Raw genomic sequence first — 24,311 nt, forward strand, 5'->3', positions numbered from 1 at the left:
AAGACAGACCTCTATACATTTAGTGAAAATAGAAAAGCTGATGGACAGATCCATTAGTAGAAAGGTTGGACATGTTGATTGTAGACATGCCTGAACTAGAGGTGATCAAATCTGTCAAAATTCAACTCATTAGATTGACTCAAATTCGTCCGGGAAATTCAATTCACGTTTGTAAAATTTATTTGATGCAACTTTAATTTCTGGTAAAAGACTTTTAAAGGGCTTTGAGGTCTGAGTACCCCAGAGTATTACCGTAATTAATAGAAGGGTTAAAGAACAAAAATACATCATACTCACCATTTCTAGAGTTGCAGATTTCCACTCAGTCCTTGATCTGCCACCCTTCCAGAAACCCCAGGACAGTCTGTAAAAATAAGGGACTTTTTTGCCTTGTATGTAAAACTATTTAAGGCGTCTGTGATTTTTTTTTTTTTTTGGGGAAGCTGAAGAAACTCATACAGATTATTTTGACTGTATTATCATTATTTTTCCATTTACAGCTGATGTCTTCTTATAAGAATTATAGGCTGTGGACATGTATCACTATAATCATAATGATTTTTATGGTTTTACAATGTGTCCATAAAATATTTTGTCTGTCTGGGATTTTTTGATAAGTTGTCGAGAAAAAAAAAAAATCAAGTTGCCACTGTTCTTCAATGCTTCACTTCCATCCAGCTCCTCTTCCCATCGTCATTCTTCATCAATCTTCACCACCTCCAGCACAGGAAATACTAAAGAATAAAGACAGAAGCCGTGATGAAGGAGGTAAGACAGTGGGAGCTGTGTTGTCAGGATAGGTGAGGGGCAAGGTAAGTATTAAAAACCCCAAAACATTTTAATCCCTCCTCAGCCCTAAAACAAATCAAGGGAAATGGCTACCAGCAGGCCACCATTTTGCTGACTCAAGTGAACATTTTCAGAATCTTGATTTGTTTTTGTAAATTTGAAGCAAATTCAAATCTCCTCGAATCGATTTACTCATTTCAAGGCTGAATCCTTTGTTCTCATGGGAGATAAAAAGCTGCCAGAAGTGTCTAGCAGTTGCTTAATTCACTCTCTCCAATGAAAACACATGCACTGTCAGCCAAGAGACTGCAGAAAATAACTGTCTGCCAAACAAGTGTTCAGCCATTCGCTATTATGGCCGTTAAAAGTTCCCCGGTTGGTGGTCAGAGAATTACCTGTTGCATCTTGACCAAGTATTCAGTAATATGCTGAATATTAATGTCACGCTGACCTGAAGGTACGAGATACCAAGCAGCACAGCTTCAGGGTGCAGCTTGGTGGGACACCACTATATGGCAATAGAGTCGTCCGTCAGCCAGGTCAGCAGCAGGAAGTCTCATCGGTGTACAGGGAGCGATCAAACTCAGTGTCAAGTGCAGCAAAGGGTCAGGAGCTGGGAGGTCCTGTAAATGCCGCAGGGAGAGACGGAACCGAGGTCAAGGACAAGAGAGAGAGTCAAGCATCGGGAAGTCCAAGTCACAAGTAAGTGTAGGACAAGCAGGTCAGAACGAGCAAGTCAGGATGAGCGGGTCGGGACCGAGAACAGACAAACGGAGGAGGATACAGGCAGAATGGGATATGCAGTAGGTAGGACAGATCTGGTAAGTCACCAGAGCCAGAAACACAAGCTAGAGAGCATAGACTATAACTGACACTGAACTAGAGGTGCAGTGCTAGGATATAGTGGCCCAGGAACCAGAGTGAGGCAGATAGGAGTTAACACCTGACATGACCAGGCCGGAGCAGGGTGAAATAATGAAGCAACACCAGCCGAAACAGGCCTGAATCATGAAAATAAAATAGATCACCATTGCGTGCCAAACCTGAATTAGTTGAATGTTACACAAGTGATCCACTTAAATGTCCCAACATGTAGTTGGCAGGAAAATAATTCTACCTGTTTAGGTAGTGCTATAACCAAAGTCCCTTTAATACTTTTATTGGCTAATAATTGAGGCTCCAGTGAGGTGCAGTTAGCTAATATGTATATGTGTGTGCTTTAAAGATTATTTTATTTGTAGAGGTAATAGGCACAGTATATAATTGACAAGAAGTTGTGTTATGTTCAACTTATTCAGTTTTGGCACACAACGGTAATCCCTCGTATATTCAGCCAGATATTGAATATTTGGTACTTAATTTTAAATAATTTTAATGTGAGCACAATACTTTTTAATAATATTTCATAAAAGTTATTTTTTATTCACGGACTATGTCTCTCCTCCCCTCTCTTAAGTGCTTTAATATGGTCCATGTGCACCCAGCCACGAACCCTGTCTGCTTCCAGTATTTGGGATGGCCATTAGCTAGTTAGAATAAAGTTTTGGCATTATTTAGAATCTATGTTATACGGAAAGATTCCCCTTTTGAGTGAACATTGTCCAGCAAATATGCAGAATTTTAAGGGGTTTGTCCAAAACCTTGATATCTATAGGATCGCCCATCAGTATTGGATCGCTAACGATCTGACACCTTGTACCTCCAATGATCAATTGTTAGCGGGTCCAGTAGCTGCTGGAACTAAAAACCCACAGCTCCATACACTGTGTAGTGGTCATTCAGTGGTAGTGCAGGTGAACTATAAAAGTGAATGGATGCATTTCTTGACATAGCTATCTGTAGTTTTGGGGATTAAAATGTTGGAACCAGACAACATATTGATATTTGCCTTGTGATATCTAGTTAAACCTGATGCGTCTTGCACTTCTACTTTTACATGATTTGACTTGATAACAGTGTGATATTTTGCTACAGTCAGACGATGCGTTTCACGATCATCATATAACAGCCCCATTGGGTTGCACATGCGGTGAACTCAGGGTCTGCCCATGGCAGCTGGAGTCACTTTGCAGCTTCATTGACTATGTATCAGAGGCTTTACAGTAAAATATTTTATATAGACGCCTTGTTAACAGCAGTGCATGGTACAGTTCTTTAGCATTGCATCATTTTTCTTGCCACGTCATTTTATATTGATTTATTTGTTTGTTTAGTTGGTATAGATTTAGCTGCAAAAACCATTTCAAGGTGGTTTAATTAAGCATAACAGGAAAAGAGAAATCACTCCCAACTGTGGCCTACGTGTGCTGCTGGGAGGGGGAGAACGGCCAGTCCTCAGGAGGCAGATGAGATTAAACTGATCTTCCAAAGTGCAACCACTGACAGATAAGTTCAGCAAGCAATGCTGAGATCAACCAGAGCTTAATAATCTTGATATTTGCTAGTCTGAGCAGTGGAAATGCTGAACTATCTACTATGTGCCTTGCTCATTAAGTGTGACTGTACAGTATTTTTAGCTTAAATTTCTTTTATGTGTAATGTGGCATATTGTATATGTATAGACTGTGTGAGAATCTTAGATTGTGGATTGTATTAATCACCTAGGCAGTTTAACAATGCAATTATTTGTATTTCTTTCGGCTACGGTCTAAAGGTCCAGTCACACTAAACAACTTACCAGCGATCCCAACAACGATAGGGATCGCTGGTAAGTTGCTAGGAGGTTGCTGGTGAGATGTCACACTGCGACGCTCCAGCGATCCCACCAGCAACCTGACCTGGCAGGGATCGCTGGAGCGTCACTACACGAGTTGCTGGTGAGCTCACCAGCAACCAGTGACAAGCCCCCAGCGCCGCGTGGAAGATGCTGCGCTTGGTAACTAAGGTAAATATCGGGTAACCAACCCGATATTTACCTTGGTTACCAGCGCACACCGCTACACGTGCAGAGAGCAGGGAGCAGCGCACACTGAGCGCTGGCTCCCTGCTCTCCTAGCTACAGCACACATCGGGTTAATTAACCCGATGTGTCCTGCAGCTACATGTGCACAGAGCAGGAGCCGGCACTGACAGTGAGAGCGGCGGAGGCTGGTAACAAAGGTAAATATCGGGTAACCAAGGACTGGGCTTCTTGGTTACCCGATGTTTACTGTGGTTGCCAGCCTCCGCAGAAGCCGGCTCCTGCTGCCTGCACATTTAGTTGTTGCTGTCTCGCTGTCACACACAGCGATCTGTGCTTCACAGCGGGACAGCAACAACTAAAAAATGGCCCAGGACATTCAGCAACAACCAACGACCTCACAGCAGGGGCCAGGTTGTTGCTGGATGTCACACACAGCGACATCACTAGCAACATCGCTGCTACGTCACAAAAGTTGTTCGTTAGCAGGGATGTTGCTAGCGATGTTGCTTAGTGTGACGGGGCCTTAAAAGCAACTCCGGGTAGATGGCCAAAATTAGATGTCCCCAGTCAATGAGATCCCAAACCAGAACCAATAGCTTCATTACCTCGGCATCAGGCAATAGCCAATGTTTCCCAACTTTTGGTTAGCCCACTGCTTTTGTATCTCCTGCCGGTATGGTCTGCAGTCAGAGCCTATGCTCCTCCAGACGACAGATATCACAACCGTAGCACATGTATCCAGCCAGCAACAAAAGTCCTTATGCTCCTCCAGACAACAGATTTTACGACTGTAGTGCGTGTATCCAGCTCTAGCCGGCAACAATAGTCCTTATGCTCATCCAGATGATGGATATCATGACCATAGCACATGTATCCAGCTCCAATCTATATAGTCCATTCATGGGCACAAGGATCTGGACGTAGCAACAGATCCCCACCCCTCCACCTCAAAGCACCATTTCCATCACTAACTAAATGTGTGGCTTATTGTTGTAGCTTTACTGAGATAAGCCCCCTGGATGGGAAAAAGTACTCATCACAGTTACCCCCTTATACATTTTCTACATGAAGCTCAAAGTATTAAGGTTCCAGAAACCCAGTCTCTTTCCCTGTCTGCAGGATTGTATATTAGAGAATCTCCCTGCATAGGGGAACAACACACTCAGAACCTCCCATCAGATGCAGGACAATGAATCCTACTCCAGGCCTGCTAATATTAGAATCCTTGGAGGCCAACTAGGATTACACTAGTATTAAACACTGTTACAACCCTTTCCCACTTCAAATTGGGTACCTCAAACTCCCGTGCAAGTAATCTCTAATAAAACACAATAATAAGATCAACGTAATCAGCGCTCCGTGCTGTAAAAAGTCTGCTTTATGTCCATTGGTCCAATAGTCGTTAGTCCATGACCAGCTGCTCACAGATGTGTTCGGCTGATGGTCTAGTGTTTGTGGTGGTTTCTTGACAGATGATTGTGTAGGATGTCCAACTTTAGACTGCTGATTGGTCTCCCAGAGATGAGCCACCGCCAATTGAGTCTGGCAGCAGCTCTTTCATAGAGGACACAGAAACTTTCTGCATAGCGAAAATTTCTGTGTATGGGAGAGCCAAGCGACATAACTGGTGGTGAAACTATCATTTGCTTGACAACTATCTAAAGCGTATGGCACTTAGCTATACACTAGAGATTAAAATTCTTGTTAGCCCCACAATAATTAGACCTGAAAATCCTTGATGGATCAGTGTCCTTGCCTGAACCACGATCATTCAAAATTAATAATTAAATATATTAATTTTAGGAATCGATGAGAGGAGCTGATGCGAAACTAGTTAGCTCATGACCACAAATATGCAAATTACACATCTAAGGTCACATGATCACCAATTCACAATAGATATAGAGTGGAGTCCTAACAGTATGCACATTGTACAATATGATGATCTACACAGTTACTGTCACTGGATATGAGGGAATAAAAGAGGGCCCTAGCTGTCCCTACTCCCAGAGATATGTCTAATGTTGATTGATGTCTGGGCTCCCTTCCTTGCCCTGCTCCTAGCCAGCCCTGTTCTAATACCCCCTCTCCTCCACTCTAGGGGAGGACCGGGACAGGAGTGGTAGAACCCACAGACGTGGACAAACTGGGGAAACTAAAACTTCAGCACCTAGCACGATCACACAGCGTAATCAACAACAAATGATTAGAGTGTTTGATCGTCTCACATTTGGGTAAAATCAGCGTGATCAGATGCAGTGTATACACACAAACCCCTTCCCCTTAATATATAAACCCCACCCACCCTTCCCCAGAAGTGATTTACTAATGGCCCATAAACAAAACAATTCTGGGGAAGCGTGGGTGAGGTTTATAAAAAAAATTTGGGAGGGGGGGGGGGTTGGTGTGTGTACACTGCATCTGATCATGCTGATTTTACCCCGAAAGTGAGCCGATCAAACACTGCATGTGGCTTGCACAGGGCTGAGCATCACTCATACCCAAGCACAGCGCTGCTCGCTTGAGTGGTTTGTACTCATCACTCTCTCGAATCCGAACCTTGTTTTTTTGGAGCTCAGTTTCCAAACCCGAACCTCAGTTGTGCTCATATTTAGATAAGACTCCCACATATCCCAACAATACTTATTTGAAATGCTCTATTATAATGGCGCAGTGGTTGCTTATGTTTTGCCTGGGACTGATGAAGATAATCAAGCTCTGTGCTTAGATACCTTCGGAATTACAATAAACAATGAATAGGTCATTGGTGCACTCACTATTACACTCGAATAGTGTATTTCAGCGCCACTATTTTTGATTGGAGGGATCCCAGCACTTCCTATTTTCCCTCATTTGTAATTAAATGGCCATTTTTACATAAAAAGTCAAGATATCAATGTCTCTCACTATAATTTATCATTTAACTCATCAGGTTATCGAACGTCATCCAGCCTGATAAATCTTCCAAATTATTTGTATCTGTTGGTCATAACCATTAGTTTAGGTATCAACGACACCAACATTATTATTCAAATGCTCATTGTATTACTGCACCCATTATCAGGTCCATTATTATGCCCTTTAGTAATTTCACTGACCGTTAATCAATTATGATGTGTATAATGACCCACATACTGGATGGAAGGGAACACCAATAATAGCACATACGTGAGCAGCTCGTCTTCCACTGAAATTTAGAAATGGAATTTTACATAGCAGGAATATACAATTATATTATATTATAGCTTTGAATCACAGAGTACTAATTAAAGATCATTTAAAGGTATCGGGGAAAAAAAAGGAAAACCATTATGTACTGGATTTGTTAAAGGTATATGGTTGTGTGTTAATTACATTAATTACATTTATAACAATCTTCATTAATTTTTATTACAATGATTGCTTTCTCATTCCTTTTTTCCAAAGAGGAAGGAGACAAACTCTCGTGCCACCTATTGGAAGTAGCAATCCTAAAAGTCAAAAGTGATCCTTTAAAAAGCCTTTTCATATGACAAAGGATTTATGCCAGATCAGAACCTCAATTTGCAGACACGGTGTTTCGGGATGGTTGTCCCTCGTCAGTGCAAAGTATGAGGTCTGATTTGGCTGTATAAGAAGCTATAGTGGGGTCTAAGGGTTATTTGTTTTAAAATATTCTGAGTATCCATTGGAAATACGTGTCAGAATTGGCCATTATTTCACCGAATGATGACCCAGCACTTGTACATAGTGATGAGTGAATAGTAAGATATTCGGATTATTTGTACCTAATACCTAGTTTTATTCCAATATTCAACGTGAATAATGAACCTAATGTAAGTCAATGGGGAACCCGAGCATTTTTTGGGAAATGTTCAAGAAAAATGCTTGAGTTCCCCATTGACTTCTATTAGGTTCATTATTCATGACGAATACTGGTTTAGTACTAGACATTCAGTAGGAATAATCCTAATCCGAATATTTTACTATTTGTCCATCACTACTTGTAAACTTATTTTTAGCAACCAGAGCCAGAAAGCTGCTGCAAAAGTCACTAAAACATATTATGCATGCAAAAGGTATACATAGTCATGACAAAAACCTTCTTCAGTTACAGAACTAATCTATCTATTTTTTGGCCTATAATTCTGTTTCCATACTCCGCAATGATTCAATACCACTTTACTGAAAATATTGCTTTGTGGACAGGTGGACATTTTCCTTATGAAAAATTGGTAGATATCTCTGCAGGATACAAGAAAGTGGGTAGGGAATGTGTAAAAATAACTCCTAGAACAAAGATTTTAGAGTTTGGGAATCCCAAATGGAACTTGTAGAACTACAGTATATTTGAGCAAGTCTTTAAAAAGCGACCGAAACTAAGACAGCTGGAAATAATAAGTCGAAGAGTTGTTCAGCACTCAATTAGATCCCACCTTCAATTTTAAAGGCACCTTGAATAGTAAAAGTAGCAACTTGATTTGATGCCATGATAGCATGATAGATTTTTTTTTTTCAAAATATCTGTCAAAATTTGGCAAACAAACAATACATTTTATAAACTTGTAACCAGTCTACTTCTAAAATCACCATTAATTCTAGGGTTAGGTTTCGGATTTAGAACTATTCTGTCCTTTCACTAGTGGGACCTTTGTAAAACCACCGCCTTTAAATCGAGCTCTCCGCCAGCCACTCGCATTTCCACTTTAGCTGAATCATCTCTGTTTACCTTCTTCTACAGCAGAGTTTTAGCCCTTGCACTTCCTTCTCTTCTGGTTCACTGCTGGCAATGTGCTCATTGATTCTCTTCTCTAATGCATTAGTAATGCATTTTACATTGACCTTCACATGAGTTGACAGTAAAAGTAGACACAGGTGAAAAACAAGCTACCTGCAGATTCCTAAATCTCCTTATAGACTGCTGTAATTTGTAAATTAATGCTGGCTAACTACCCAGTTCCTCCAAACTGATTTCCTTAGGTGAGAAGGGCAGCTTTACTATTCAGTGTGTGCATTAATTTCCCCTGTGAATGCATATGCTGTATCGTTATAGGGAGACCTGTCATAGGCTTTGTACCATTTAGATATTTTTTATATATAGCTATACTTGTTGTGGTTATGTATTACATTGTTTCTGCATGGTCTTTCGTTACAGCTTTTTACTTCGACAAGTGCATTCACTTTTGTACCTCATGATTCACGCCACATCGCTCTGGCCAATTACTGCCTTTTTCCCATGAATATTCTGTAATTACCATTGATCCTTTCAGAACTTGCTATTTAGTCATATTGAATTAAGCATCCGTCAGTATAGATCTTCCACTTGGGCTTTTAAGAGAATGCAAGATTGGAGTATATCAAGACAAATCAGCTATGTCTTTTTCTAAACCGGGAGATAATGTCATTGGTTTCCAAAAATGCCTGCAGTCCTTATTTTTTTTTCACCAGGTTTTCCCCAGCTTATAATTTCCAGAGACATGTAGCCTTCATCCTGCCATTACCTGTCTCCATTATCTTAAGGCCCCAATACAGCTGTAGGCTGAAGGATCAATCGGCGGATGGTCATTTCTCCTGACTGCCCCATACACAGAAAAAGTGCATTTACATCGAAAGATTATCATGCATGAGTGTTCTTAAAAAGAACCTGTCACCAGATTTGGGGCCTATAAGCTGCGGCCACCACCAGTGGGTTTTTATATACAGCATTCTAACATGCTGTATATAAGAGCCCAGGCTGCTGTGTAGAACGTAAGAAACATTTTATAATACTTCCCTAAATTGTCATTGCGAAGCAGATGGATCAAATGGGTGTCTCCGTTCTCCGGGTGCGGTGCCTCCTCTTTCGGCCATCTTTGTCCTCTGTCTTCTGAAGCTAGCTAGTGTGGATGACGCATCCGGCGTCATCCACAGTAGCCAGCATTGAGGTTCCGTGCATGCGCACGACAATACTTTGATCTGCTCTGCTCAGGGAAGATCAAAGTGCGCCTGCGCAGGACCACAATGTCGGCTTGTGTGGATGACGTAGGAAGCGTCATCCACACTAGCTTCAGAAGAAGGAGGACAAAGATGGCCGAAAGAGTAAGCGCCAGTACCAGAGAACGAAGACGCCCATCCAACCCATCTGCTCCGCACCGACCGTTTAGGTAAGTATTATAAAGTGATTTTTACGTTCTACACAGTGGCCTGGGCTTTTAGAGCTCACTGGTGGTGGCCACAGCTTATAGGTCCCAAATCTGGTGACCGGTTCCCTTTGAAAAGCACTTATTTCACAATAATCTTTCTATGCAAACAGGCTGCCAAGCACTCGAATGAACAAAATGCACATCAGTAGGGCAGAATGATCTTTTGCGAAGTACAAAAGGTCATCGTTCTCAGTGGTGTATCACCTTATGTGAACAGGACTCGTACTGCTAAAAACAATGACAACTTATCAGCACTGCGAGATCTATTGCACATTGCTCAGAGTACATACTTTGATTTGCCAGTTTAAATAGGCTATTAAAAGACCGCCAATCGGTAAAAGTTTACCAATCGACAGTTGTGTATTGCCACCGATTGGTCACCGTAAATGGACCCCAACTATCGGGGCAGCAGAGTGCTCCTGTGTTTTCAGACTCCCTTAACAGTGGCTTATATCCATGGAAAACAAAAGGATTGGTCATTGATATTCAACAGGGAGTCTGGAGATAGTCAGCTGCTCCTGCCAAAATTGACAAGTTCTGCTGAATTTCATCTAATATGTATGGGAGCCTTTATTATGGAAACTTTATTTAATTATTAAGAACGTTAAACAGCTAATTCCTGGACAGCTAATGACATTTCTGTAATAGAGAAGGCGACCAGGCTGGTTCCTACAGATTGTAAAGATCGTGGTATAGCCAATGCTTATGTCATACTTTGGTTTTGGGACTCGATCCAGTGACCTTTTTGCTGTGTGGTCGTATCCCTTCTGTGCTAAGACACAGCCTGGTTGGTCTCTGGCAAACTGCTGATGGTACTCTTACTTTTGCTTTTCTTCCCTTGGTTTCTCTCTGGTTTTCCTATTTTGTCTCTATCCTATCACATCCTGAGTGGGCATTTTTGACTCGCCTTGCTCCTGCCTTCTTTGCTGGCTATAGTTCTTGGGTGGATTTTTGCTAAGGAGATCCAGTGCTGCAACAAAGAGATTTTGCCTTCTAGGCAGTTATTTATCTTATTTGTGTTTTCTTATTTACCTTCTCATTTACCTTCCCAACACTTCTCCTCTCGTCTCATTTAGGTTAGTGGGAGGTTTCTCTTGCTTTTATTTATTACACTCCTTTTTCCCTCCTTGTGCATGTTCTTTGTTTCCTCACCTTGGGTCCCCATCTACATTTGCACACTTTCCTTCTCTTAGTTATTTGTACATAGCAGCCTTACCTCTGGTTCCTCAGGAGGAACGTGAAACTGCTTGATGGTCTTTTAGGGAGCCAGGTCTGAGTTCAAGTTTTCAGTTGTGCGGCTAGGGGTTTTCTAGTCTGTACAGGAACCAGTAGGGTGTGGGTGTGACTGCTGTGTTGTAGGCTTTATTTCTCCCCTTACCCATGTTTGAGTTATGTATATGCATAACAGCTGAATTGGGTTGCACTTAAAAATCCCTAAGTTTACAGAGACTATTTGTTATATTGGAGAATGCTTACCTTTTAGGAATCTTAACATTTAGTTACAGAAGCAGTCTAAATAGTACAACTTCCATGGGTCCCAGTGAACTCTGCTAGAAGGCACATGGAGAAAGAAGAATTAACCAAGACTGGTGAGAGCCCACTAGAGCTAGATACTCAAGATTTATTAATAGGCAAACTCCTCAGATGAAATCTTGGGATGTTGGTGTGCCAAAAAATGAAATTCAGGACAGCTTTATGGCACAACACTAGAGAGGAAAGAGATCGTATTCAAAAGGATCTAGACACACTCGAACAATGGGCTTAGGAGAACAGAATGGTGTTTAACAGGGACAAATGCAAAGTCCTACATCTGGGTAAAAGAAATGTAAAAAGCATATATAGTATGGAAGGAATAGAACTAGGTGATAGCACCAGGGATAAGGATTTGGGCATAATAGTGGATCCCAGATTCAACATGAGCCAGCAGCTAAAAAGGCCACCAAAATTCTGGGATGTATCAAGACAACCACTGAATTTAGATCAAGAGAGGTAATTATTCCTCTATACTCTGCTCTGGTCAGGCCTCACCTGGAATACTGTGTACAGTTTTGGGGGCCCAATTCAAGAAAGACATCGATATATTGGAGCAAGTCCAGAGAAGAGCAACCAAGATGGTAGAAGGTCTGCAGACCATGTCATATGAACAACGGCTAAAAGAACTAGGAATGTTTAGTTTGCAAAAAATAAGGCTGAGAGGAGACTTAATAGCGGTCTACAAATATCTGAATGGAAGTCAGTGCAGAGGGAACTACCCTATTCTTATTAGCACAAGGAAGTACAAGAAGCAACAGGATGAAACTTAAAGGAAGGAGATTCAGATTAGACATTAGAAAAAACTTTTTGACAGTGAGGTCAGTCAGAGAGTGGAACAGGCTACCATGGGAGGTAGTGAGCTCTCCATTAATGGAAATCTTCAAGCTAAAGCTGGATAAACATATAGCTGGGATGATTTAGGAAAACCTGCACTCGCAGCGGGTTGGACCCGATGACCCTTGAGGTCCCTTCAAATATACCATTCTATGATTCATACCACATAATCAAGTTAAGTAGCCGATAGCCCCTTTCTGCCAACCCATAATATTTTTTTTTTTTTTTTAGAAAAACACATAGAAGTTGAAACATTTTTGCATAGATATGCCTTGCACCAAATTTTGTGAAGTTGTGATGCCAATAAACTAATTTACTACATTTTGAGTTTACAGGACCAAAATGGAAATTTGGCATATGCGTTTTATGCAGCTTTCTCTTGTGACTGCTAGTAACATAATGTTTTGTGCATGCAAATTGTACATAGGAACCTAAAATCATGTATATTGTATTTTTTTATGTATTGTCATAAACACAAAGGATCTTCTACTTCAGTGTGACACAGTTACTAAGAAAACTTCAACAAGTGCCATGTTAGATGTTATTGTCCAACACTTGTCTTACCAGTAGTGTTTCATCACTTAGAAGCCGATAATGTAACTTTCTGCCTTAGCTCTAGCAGCCACTATAGAGGATTTGTTGCTGGCACGGTTCCCCATGAGGCATAAGAACGGTATTTGATGTTCTTAGGTTCTTTTCCATGTTCCTAAAATAAGATCGTTGCATTTTGTTCCAGCTTGTTTTATCCTAGAATCAGAGAACAGGTTCTTTCGCGTGCGCCTAATCCTCAACCTCTGAGCTTACCATACTTTGTCCCAGTTTCCCAGTTGGAGGTGTATTTGAATTGGCAGAAGTGGCTGAATGAGTGTTGCTGAAGTATAATTGTAAAACACTCGTGATTTGGAAAGTGCCATATAACATTGTACTGTAATTACAAAGATGTCAAAGTGAAATATTGACTATGTATCAAAAGACATCTCGTGTCAGCTGTTATTCATCTCCACATGTTTTTTCTTTATCTTTCCTTTGCCATTTAAAGCTCATGCAAAACAGTATTTTGTTTTTGGATTGACAGGCGTGCAGAGCTTGGAAACCAAGTTTTAAATATTTCTCAGCTTTTCAAATTTCATTTTGTCACTGTGTGTATGATATTTCAACCAGTGGGGTGCATCAATGAGATGGGAACCAAAGCTAAATCAAAATTAGGTACTAATAAATAACACAGCCTCATTCTGTTACTCAAAGACATGAGCCTCTTTGGTACTATTTTTTGCACCAGCCCATAACTAATCCTATATCAAAGATTAAAATAGGGCCCCCTTCCTATTGCACACACCTAAGCATCTGGAATTAGGGATATTTGGGATAATGCTACACAAACTTGTTTACTAATGATTGGAATAGATCTTGGATGCTACAGCTGCTGCATGAGTGTAAATGCCCTTGCATCCATTGTATGTGAATTCATAGTAGTGCACCCCTTGTCCTTATGACAGATTTGTAGTTCCTTATTGAAAATGAAAATGTGGTCACTAGCTACGGCGAATAGTAACTATTCATGTTCAGATAATGTTTATACTGAGTACTATTCCAGTATTTGTCACATCAAGAAAAATGCTTGGGTTCCCCATTGACTTGCATTAGGTTTGTTATTTGTGATGATTATCAGAATAGTACTTTTGGATTAATTACGAATAATCCGAATACGAACAGTTATTTGCCCATCACTAGTGGTCACCTTGACTTTGAGATCCCCACTGTATGACTTTCATAGAAGCCAAGTAGGTTGACATGATAGTACCTAAAAACCTCTGTAAACATTCTATGAAGGTTTGCCAAACCCTTCAACTTCCACCAATGATGTCAGGAAGACAGGGATTAGTGGGTATTTAAAGTGATGGTTCACCCATAGTCATTATTGGCCACAATGATATTTTGTTGAGAAACAAGGTTTCTCTCAAATACCTTGTGTTGCCAATAGTGTCTGTGAGCGGCGCTATTGCAGTCTGCTCTTTCCCATCGCCTGACTCCTGGGCTCCGTGACCTCAGGGATCCGGTGATGTCACATCAACTTCCTGCTTAGCTCATATCACCACGGCCGGCCCCGGTCTCCGTGAGTGACTGGGCTGTGGGCGGAGTTTCACCATTTGTCACTGCCCAGCGTGTCTCCTGCTTGCGGGCTCTGCAGTGAAGGAGGAGGGAGCAGGGAGATGCTGCGCTGTGATGCTGGGCTGTGATGAGCGGGGCCACAGCTCAGTAACTCAGGAAGACTGGGGCTGTCCTCGGTGATGTGAGGTCAGCTGGAAGTTGATGTGACATCACCGAATCCCCGAGGTCACTGAGCCTGGGGGTCAGGCGATGGGGAAGAGTGGACTGCAATAGCGCCTCTCACAGGCATTATTGGAAACACAAGGTATTTGAGAGAAACCTTGTTTCTCAACATAATATAATTGTGGTCAATAATAAATATGGGTGAACCACTTCTTTAAATTAAAAATATTATTTTATTTTTAGGGGGGATTGAAAACGCATGAATGTTAGCCCAAGCACAACATTCATGTGTATGGGTTCTCGGGAGAGACTGCTGTTGACAATGGATGGGAGAATTGATTTGCAAGACATCAATCCATTGGCCAGGTCAGTAATATGTGACCTCTGGATGGGAGGCCTTCAAGTCTCCTTACCTCTCCTTTTGCTTAACCAATCTAGCGCAACATTTTTATTTCAGCATGATGGCTCACCAGCCCGGCTAATCAAAAGAAAAGCCAGGAATGCCAGGAGGTAAGAAGATTTTCAGGCTTCCCATCCAGTGGTTACAGATCACTGATCTGGCTGATGGACCGTGAATCATTTCTCCCATCCCTACAGTTGACCAAACGAGAATTTGGCCAACAGCTCTCTCTCGTATGGCCATCTATAGACCCCAGAATCCAGTAATTTAGAATACAGATCAGAGTTTGATAGCTTGTTGGTAAAGCTGCTAGTCTATTGTTCACATTAGCTTTGTCTTGCTCTTTCCTGTGAGTAATATTTATAGCCAGTTCATGTTCAACCATACTTTACCATCATGACTCATTCCATAAGATGCCACGTTGAGGAGTAATGTCTATGGGTGTAACTGATACAGTGAATGGCACCGACTAGAATATGTCAGTTCTTCTATTCTCCTGTATTAGTTTCATAGTCTCCTTTAGTGTCTGATATTTTCTTGAATGTTTATAATAAGTACAATATAATTTTCTCCTTTTTTATAATTATAATTTCAGAAAATGTATGGTATACATCTATTGAATTTATATATGCAGGTTTTATGATACACAACATAGATGCATAAATATTAATTATGCCTTATTTTGTTACAAAGCTGCAGTGGAAGGTCCAGGTAAGGTGGACTTTATACTTTATTGCATCTTTTATGTCTAATGTTATGACTGTACCCACTTTAATGATGACAGGTGGCAAAATATCATTTTCAGACTTGTACTATGTGAAATCAGTTGATGGAAAAAACATGAGGTCATAAAGATCATCGTAGAACAAAAAGGTTTTTGTTGCTTACAGATCTGAACTCAGGGGTATTCTTACATTAATATACTGTATATAATGCATCCTTCACAGTTTGTGGATGTGGTAGATATGTTACTTGTGCAACATGCACTAATCCAACCTAATGATGACAGGTCAAGTCGGGTGTATATTATAGGATTTACTAAAGTGTGAAATGAATTATGACATACGACTTTGTGAAATTTTGCATTGCCATCACATTTGCTTTAGTTATTTACTTTAGCATAATGTATGAATTCCTTCTTGATTTTTTCCATTTTATTTTAGGTAGATGTGCTTTCGCTGAGTGACAGGTGTCTCACTGCACCCAATCACAGCAGCCGGTGGGCGGGTCTATACTGTGCAGTGAAATAAATAAATAAATAATTAAAAAAAATGGCGTGCGGTCCCCCCCAATTTTAATACCAGCCAGATAAAGCCATACGGCTGAAGGCTGGTATTCTCAGGATGGGGAGCTCCATGTTATGGGGAGCCCCCCAGCCTAACAATATCAGCCAACAGCCGCCCAGAATTGCCGCATACATTATATGCGACAGTTCTGGGACTGTACCCGGCTCTTCCCGATTTGCCCTGGTGCGTTGGCAAATCGGGGTAATAAGGAGTTAATGGCAGCCCATAGCTGCCACTAAATCCTAGATTAATCATGTCAGGCGTCTATGAGACACCCTCCATGATTAATCTGTAAGTTACAGTAAATAAACACACACATGAAAAAATCCTTTATTAGAAATAAAAAACACAAACACATTCCCTCATTACCAATTTAATAAGCCCCAAAAAGCCCTCCATGTCCGGCGTAATCCACGGACCTCCAGCGTCGCTTCCATCATGAAGGTGACAGGAGCTGCAGAAGACACCGCCGCTCCGGTCACCTCCAAGCAGCAACTGAGGTGAGTAGCGCGATCTGCTGAGGTGTCACTGAGGTTAATCGCTGTCACCGCTGTATCCAGTGACAGCGGGTAACCTCAGTGACAGCTCAGCTGATCGCGCTACTCACCTCAGTTGCTGCTTGGAGGTGACCGGAGCGGCGGTGTCTTCTGCAGCTCCTGTCACCTTCATGCTGGAAGCGACGCTGGAGGTCCGTGGAGTACGCCGGACATGGAGGGCTTTTTGGGGCTTATTAAATTGGTAATGAGGGAATGTGTTTGTGTTTTTTATTTCTAATAAATGATTTTTTCATGTGTGTGTGTGTTTATTTACTGTAACTTACAGATTAATCATGGAGGGTGTCTCATAGACGCCTGACATGATTAATCTAGGACTTATTGGCAGCTATGGGCTGCCATTAACTCCTTATTACCCCGATTTGCCAACGCACCAGGGCAAATCGGGAAGAGCCGGGTACAGTCCCAGAACTGTCGCATATAATGTATGCGGCAATTCTGGGCGGCTGTTGGCTGATATTGTTAGGCTGGGGGGCTCCCCATAACGTGGAGCTCCCCATCCTGAGAATACCAGCCTTCAGCCGTATGGCTTTATCTGGCTGGTATTAAAATTGGGGGGACCGCACGCCATTTTTTTTAATTATTTAATTATTTATTTCACAGCACAGTATAGACCCGCCCACCGGCTGCTGTGATTGGGTGCAGTGTGACACCTGTCACTCAGCGTGGGGGCGTGTCTCACTGCAACCAATCATAGGCGCCTGTGGGCGGGGAAAGCAGGGAATACGAGATTGTTTAATGAGCGGCCGGCTTTTTCAAAATAGCAAAAGCCGCCGGAGCAGTGAGAAAGCCGTGCAGCGCGGCGCCGGGTATCGGTGAGTATGAGAGAGGGCTGCTAACTTCAGTCACTCAGGGGATTAGCGGTCACCGGTGAGCCCTTCACTGGTGACCGCAAATCAGGACGCGGCACAGACAGAGCCGCAGTATGACAATGAAATCGGGTTAAGTTCACCCGAGTTCATTCTGACAGTGCGGCTCTGTCTGTGTCTGCTGTCATCTGCCGTTCAGCTCTGCTACATGGCTGTCTGTGTCTGCTGTCAGCGGCCATGTAGCAGCACTGAATGGCAGATGACATAGTATAAAATACGCATTACACACGCATTACACACGCTAGTAAAATCTCAGAAATAGCATCGCACTTGCGTTGCACTCGCACCTAACGTGAACTAAAATCAGCCGAGTTTTTTTCAGCCCAGTCGGACCGATTTTACTCGCATAGATGTGTTTCCACCCTAAGGCTATGTTCACATGTCCTCTAATCATCCATTAGAACGGATCCTCCAGCGATCAATTGGCAAAATGATGTCTGCTGGATCTGTTTTTTTAACATTGGAGTCTATGAAGACGGATCCATTAACGGATTGCTATTTAGATTCCATTTCAAACGGACCCTGTAAGAAAGAAAATGGATCAGTTACAAATGCAAGAATAACGGATGACTAAATGGCAATCAGTTAACTAATCCATAGACACACATGTTAAAAAACGGATCCGGCCAACAGCGGTTATTTAACAAAACACAAAAAAGATGCGTTTGCAGAACTTTTTTCCCAATGGATCTCTGCAGGATCTGTGCTAACGGATGATTACTGGAAATGTGAACTCGGCCTAAGGCTAAGCACATACGGCGAGTTAAATGAAGCAAGTGGAATGCAATAAAAAAAATCGCATTCCAGTCGGACCAATATTACTCTACGGGGCAGCTCCCATGACCGTTTTTTTACTCAGCCCTAATCGGGCCGAGAAACAATCACAGCATGCTGTGGGTGGAATCCAATTTTTCTCTCGCACCCATACAAGTCTATGGGTGCAAGCGAAACATCGCATTGCACTCGCATTACAGCAAAGTGCAGTGCGATATATACATCAGCTGATAATGGGGGAGATAGGGAGCTGTTATCCGATTGCAGGATTGCATCACAGTGGCATGACACTCGGCTTAGATTCGCAGCAGAGTGGGAGCCGAGTGTCTTGCGATGCACTCACAGTAATGCCCGTGTGACCTTAGCGGAACAGTTCTATGACTTTTCTATGAACTTTGATGGAGAATTAAACATTTGTGCTTCTCCAGGTGCATGGAAATTGCAATGTGACTTCACTCATGGGACCTTAGGCATCAATGGAAGACTTCACTAAGTAACATGGACTGAGTTAAACCTTTTCTGATTGTTAAATGGAAAGTTGTTTTATACTCTGAATGGTTATCATGTGCTGAATTACAGTACTGCAACATGCTAAGAGCATAATATAAAGTTGGCAGCATTATAAAGCAGTGTGCCTCTGAATGCTGAAGGGGAGAATCGGTTGGTTTATTTAGTTAATTAAAGCTACATGAAGCACAAAATAAATGGATGCTTCAAGTACACTGCAACATGGACTCTGTTTTAATTAGCATCAGCCTGTTGCTAAAAAGCTATAAGTCATGAAGAGTTAAAGAGACCTACTGTTTATGACCTACCCTGTTGGGATGATATGTGGCATTAATTAAATGAATTCTTAGCTGTTAAGGTGAATTAGAATGATACTAGCGAGCCTATATATCTTTGTCAATATGTCAACTCCTTTCCCTAAATCCCTAGATAACAGAAAAATGTCCTGTAGAATAGGCAATGCAAAACTACCATAGCAATGCAAAAAGACAATATAATTCCAACTTTAAACATAATGAACCATCGTAGAGCTTAATATTTCTACCGTTTACCGTTATACTATTTCTCTTCTGTTGTCTACGACTTCTCTACTTTCACTTTTTTTTGTTAAGTCATGTTTTATTTAGAAAATTCATATAACCATTCCCAAAAAAACCCGCAGTTGTGTAATATTGTGAATACAGATTGTGATGAAACTGTGTAGATTTTTGATCGCCAATGGTTTAATATCCAAGAATAGAGTCAATAAAGCAATATATAGAAACTGTTATAGATAGAATGAGAATCACACATAAACTAAGACAATAAGGGTAAGTTCACACAGTGCGTTTTTCGCGGCGTTTTTCCACGTTTTTCGGGTGCGTTTTTGGCCTCAAAACTGCATGACTTCGCTTCCCCAGCAAAGTCTATGAGTTTTCATTTTTGCTGTCCGCACACAACTTTTTTTTTAAGCTTTGTTTTTGAGCTTAAAAAAAAAAATGGACATGTCAATTCTTTTCTGCGTTTTTCTGCGTTTTCCCCCCATGCAATGCATTGGAAAAACGCAGAAAAATGCAGAGATCAAAAACGCAGCCAGAAACGCATTTTTTGCCGCGGGTGCGTTTTTGTGCGTTTTTAGAGGCCAAAAACGCACAAAAACGCCGCGTCAAAAAAACGCAGCGTGTGCACATATCCTAACACAAAATACACAGTTACAGAAGGAAGAAGTACAGAAGGAGAAAGTGGGGGAAATTAAAAAAAAAAAGGTGGTAAGATGGAGACCGGGGAATTCCTTCCAGCCCACTGCAAGCCCATGTATGAACATCATATATCCCCATTACATCCACTAAATTATTGTCAACCATTCTTGAAATTGTGGGGCGTCCTGAAATAAGGACCAACTGAATTACATCAAAGAACTATAGATCCCGCACAACTTTTCTATTGAATTAATGGACAAGTGCACAAATCCACTATGTGACCAATATACAGACATGTTCATATATGATGCGACAGCACACTGCAATTACATGACATTGCTGTAAATGTAAAAATTAAAGGTACTTAATTATCAATTTTTCATCAAAAAGTGTAAAAGCCTTCCAACCACGTGAAGGTGTACCTTTTTAATATATATATTGTGATATAATCACTGGTACTGTGCTGAGAGGGTTAAGGTGTGTTACCTGGGCCAGCTCTGTTGTGGACAGCTAATGAGATAGGTGGGACGGCTGTTCACCATATCTCCACCTCGGGGTGTGGTCCCATGAATGAAAGTCAGGCCTCTGGACACACCCATGGCCCTGCACTGAAGTTCCTGTGCTGGAGGAAGTAGCTGGGTGTATTGATGGGTGGAGGTAAGGAAACAGCATCTGAGAAGGCTCTGCAGGGACTTGTGGACTGAACATAACCTGAAGGGCTGAGGTTTGGGAATGTACAGGCAGGAAAACAGGTACATTCCCAAACCTCAGCCCTTCAGGTTATGTTCAGTCCACAAGTCCCTGCAGAGCCTTCTCAGATGCTGTTTCCTTACCTCCACCCATCAATACACCCAGCTACTTCCTCCAGCACAGGAACTTCAGTGCAGGGCCATGGGTGTGTCCAGAGGCCTGACTTTCATTCATGGGACCACACCCCGAGGTGGAGATATGGTGAACAGCCGTCCCACCTATCTCATTAGCTGTCCACAACAGAGCCGGCCCAGGTAACACACCTTAACCCTCTCAGCACAGTACCAGTGATTATATCACATATCCTCCCCCTCTGCCCAAAGCCGGGGGGTTTTGGCACCTTGACATAGTGGACAAGAGCACCCGCTCTGTCCGCCCCAGACTACAGCCCTTGATGTACCGTCCGCCACAGTCACCAGACCCTCCCCAGCGAACTCTCTCATACGCCCCCTGGTCAGTCCCAGCTCTCCAAGGCTGCCACCCACGGTCAGTGTAGGAGGGAGTCTCTCTCCCAGTCGATACTACTGTTCCGTCCAACCCTGAGCTATCCCGACCACTAGAGGGGTCACTATCGAGGGGTCTCAGCGGTGAACTGCCAGAAGAGGCGCCATATCCAAGCCCTCCGCAGCGTCTGTGTATAAATCTATCGTGGGCTCTTCTACCCGGGCATCGTCGTCTGTTTCTCGGATTGTGCACTCTCTTGTCAACGACATTGGCTAACGACCCATCGCTACTTTCATTCAGTCCTTTGGATTGTGTCTCACAGGCCTGAGACAGTTCAGAGTCTGTGTTATAGCCCGATGAATACCTGGGTCCTCTATGACCCTGGCTCCTTTTACCATTGGACTTGCTTTTGCCCTCTGAAGCAACACGTTCATAGAGCAGGCCACCTTTCTCTTCGGGGCCATAGCCCCTATATGGTCGCCATCCCACACCAACGTGGCGAAGTTGGTTTGCAATCCTCCGTCTTTCTCGATTCAATTGTTTTAACTCTTCCAGGTATCCCAAACGGTATTCTAGGAGGGCTCTTATATCTTCAACACACCCAGTTGTGCCCACAATGACACATGGAACCATACCGACTTCACAGGGCCTCCTGGCTTCGTTATGAATATCAATTCTTAATGTCGTCACACCGGTCTTATCAACCATCTCCTGCATGGCTCTTCCATGTCGTCCAATAAGTTTCAAGACCATCTCTCTGGGTACTTGCATGATCTCTTCCACAAACTCCAACAACCGTCGAGCTGTCTTCACCGCTTCTGCAGTTGTCCCATAGATACAAAATGTTCCACTGTCTTTATCTAAATGCACAGCTGTGACACCTGGAACCTTCCTGGCTTGCTTAATATTATTTCTTAGTGCTCTCAATGCCAGTCCAATTAATGCTTTCTTCACAACCACCACTTCTTGAAAGCCTGCGGTCAGCTGCGCCAAGCGTCTGGTGTCTTCATCCTTCTTTGCAGTGATGATCCACTTCGTACGAAGACACCGTAGGTGCATGTCACTCAGGATTGCCACTCGCTTCTTTGTGACATCACTGAAAGAGCACACCACCAACTGATTAGTCTCTGCGGCAAAGTACATTTTACAGGCCCCTACTGCCTTCTGGAATCTCTCATGCACCTTCTCACTGGCACAGGCTTCTCTTAAGTCTTCCGGCACGTCTATCCGGCACTTGAAGACTGGTCTGCTTCCTTCACTGTCAAGGACACTAGACTGTTCCTGAGGTCTCTTGCCTTCCTCCATATTCTCCACCAAAGGCTTCACCTGTTGAGTTACACACGCCTCGGGTTCCGCCCCGGCCTCAGAGCCTTCGGGTTTCAGGCTCTTAGCTGAGCCAATCTTCTTGTCTGCGATCTTGGTCTTACCCACTGAGTCAGTCAGGCTCTCAGCTTCTGATGAGACCTCACGTCCAGACTTCACCTCTTCCTCAGAGGCTCTTTCCACTTTTACAGCACCAGCTGTGTCTTGGGACTTCACTGCATTCCCTCCACCTTCCTCTTGGGTCTCTGCAGTGTCACCCTCTGCCTTCTCTTGGGAGTTTACAGCATCGCCTTCTACCAGGGTATTACGCCCTTCAGCACGGCACTCTGTTCTTCTTAGAACCTTGGCACTATTTTCAACATATATCACTTCAACACTGGGTGGCTTACCGGTCTGCTCACCAGGACCTTTGTGGATTTGTACTCCACCAATACTGTCCAGGATTCCGTCTCCTGTATTACTCTGTTGGATTTCATCTCCTACAGTGCTTTCATCCGACAGACCACCAGCTTCATGCTTGGAAATTATAGGAGACACCGCCATTACTTCTTTGATCGGTTCCTTCCCTGCAGTTTCACCCTGCTGATTTTTGTCGTGACAATGTGTCAGTTCAGTCTTTGATTCCTTTTTCTTTTGTAGGATATCACTGTCTGACTCTACCGTAGCAGTTGCTACTGGCAACGTGTTTTCATTACCCATGTATTTCACTTTCTCTGCACCCTCAGGCGACATACACTGTGCCACCTCTCGGCGCTTATTACGTCTTCGGTGTCGGGAGGAAGTTTTCCCCTTCTCACACTTCTGTACCTCACTGTACTTGCTTGTCACCTTTCTGGAGTCAGTGTCTTTACTGGAGTCATCGTCACTCCCCCTGGTGTCCTGGACTAACACGTCCCCACTTAACCAGATGTCGGCCCCCTTTTCTGGAGCTACTATAACTGTAGTGGTCACACTGTCACTTCCTTTTGGAGACGTCATGGTCACCCCTAACTCTTGACAGTCCTTATGTGGAGGTACCATCTCCTCATTGCACCCCAATATCCCACAGGGAATCTGTATAACCTCATACGGAAAAGAGGCTTTCTTAGGCGAGGGCCGACTCATTCCTGTGCAATCGGTCCCGGCCTCTGTCTTCCATAAATCCTGAAAGAGCTCAAAGTCCCGTCCTATGATAACTGGATATAACAGATCTGGCGCTACACCCACATCAGGGCGTCCCAAACGTTTGGCCGTTTGAATCATCACCCTGGCCAGAGGATATACTTTAGTGGTCCCATGCACACAACTTCCTTCTATCGTCCTACCCACCATCACATGGAGATCAGGCATGGGTCTAACTAAGGTCAACCGGCTCCCCGGGTCTAACAGACCAGACACACGTAGCCCATTCAAGTCCACGGAGCACTTCTGTGGCCTCATACTGGATGGATAGCCTATACCGCAGGTAGGACATATGTAAGGCGAACCCCATTGCCCCTTGCTATAGTCTACCTGTTTGGCTTGTAAATGCTCCACCCCCTTGTGGGTCACCATCGCTTTCTGAGGCTCCGCCCCCTGTTGGATAACTACCCCGTTCCGGGCCTCCGCCCCCTTTTGGGCAACCACCCCTTTTTGGGACTCCGCCCCCTTTTGGGCATCCACCCCTTTTTGGGACTCCGCCCCCTTTTGGGCATCCACCCATTTTTGGGACTCCGCCCCCTTTTGGGCATCCACCCATTTTTGGGACTCCGCCCCCT

The 24,311-nt window shown here is 43.1% G+C and overlaps 1 protein-coding gene across 15 annotated transcripts in view; it reads left to right on the plus strand.

Moving 5' to 3' along the window:
- The window catches only part of AGRN (agrin), a 670,274-nt gene that overhangs the window by 295,126 nt on the left and 350,837 nt on the right, over positions 1-24,311 (plus strand). For 10 of the 15 annotated variants that reach the window (XM_075327095.1, XM_075327101.1, XM_075327098.1 and 7 more), the window contains one exon: positions 15,584-15,601. The exons of the other annotated variants lie outside the window; for them this stretch is intronic. In XM_075327095.1, the coding sequence (XP_075183210.1) occupies positions 15,584-15,601 (18 nt within the window). The remainder of the gene's footprint in view (positions 1-15,583; positions 15,602-24,311) is intronic. 15 annotated transcript variants of the gene reach the window in all.

The sequence above is a fragment of the Anomaloglossus baeobatrachus genome, chromosome 11, assembly GCF_048569485.1.
Source record: "Anomaloglossus baeobatrachus isolate aAnoBae1 chromosome 11, aAnoBae1.hap1, whole genome shotgun sequence".
Taxonomy (NCBI): domain Eukaryota; kingdom Metazoa; phylum Chordata; class Amphibia; order Anura; family Aromobatidae; genus Anomaloglossus; species Anomaloglossus baeobatrachus.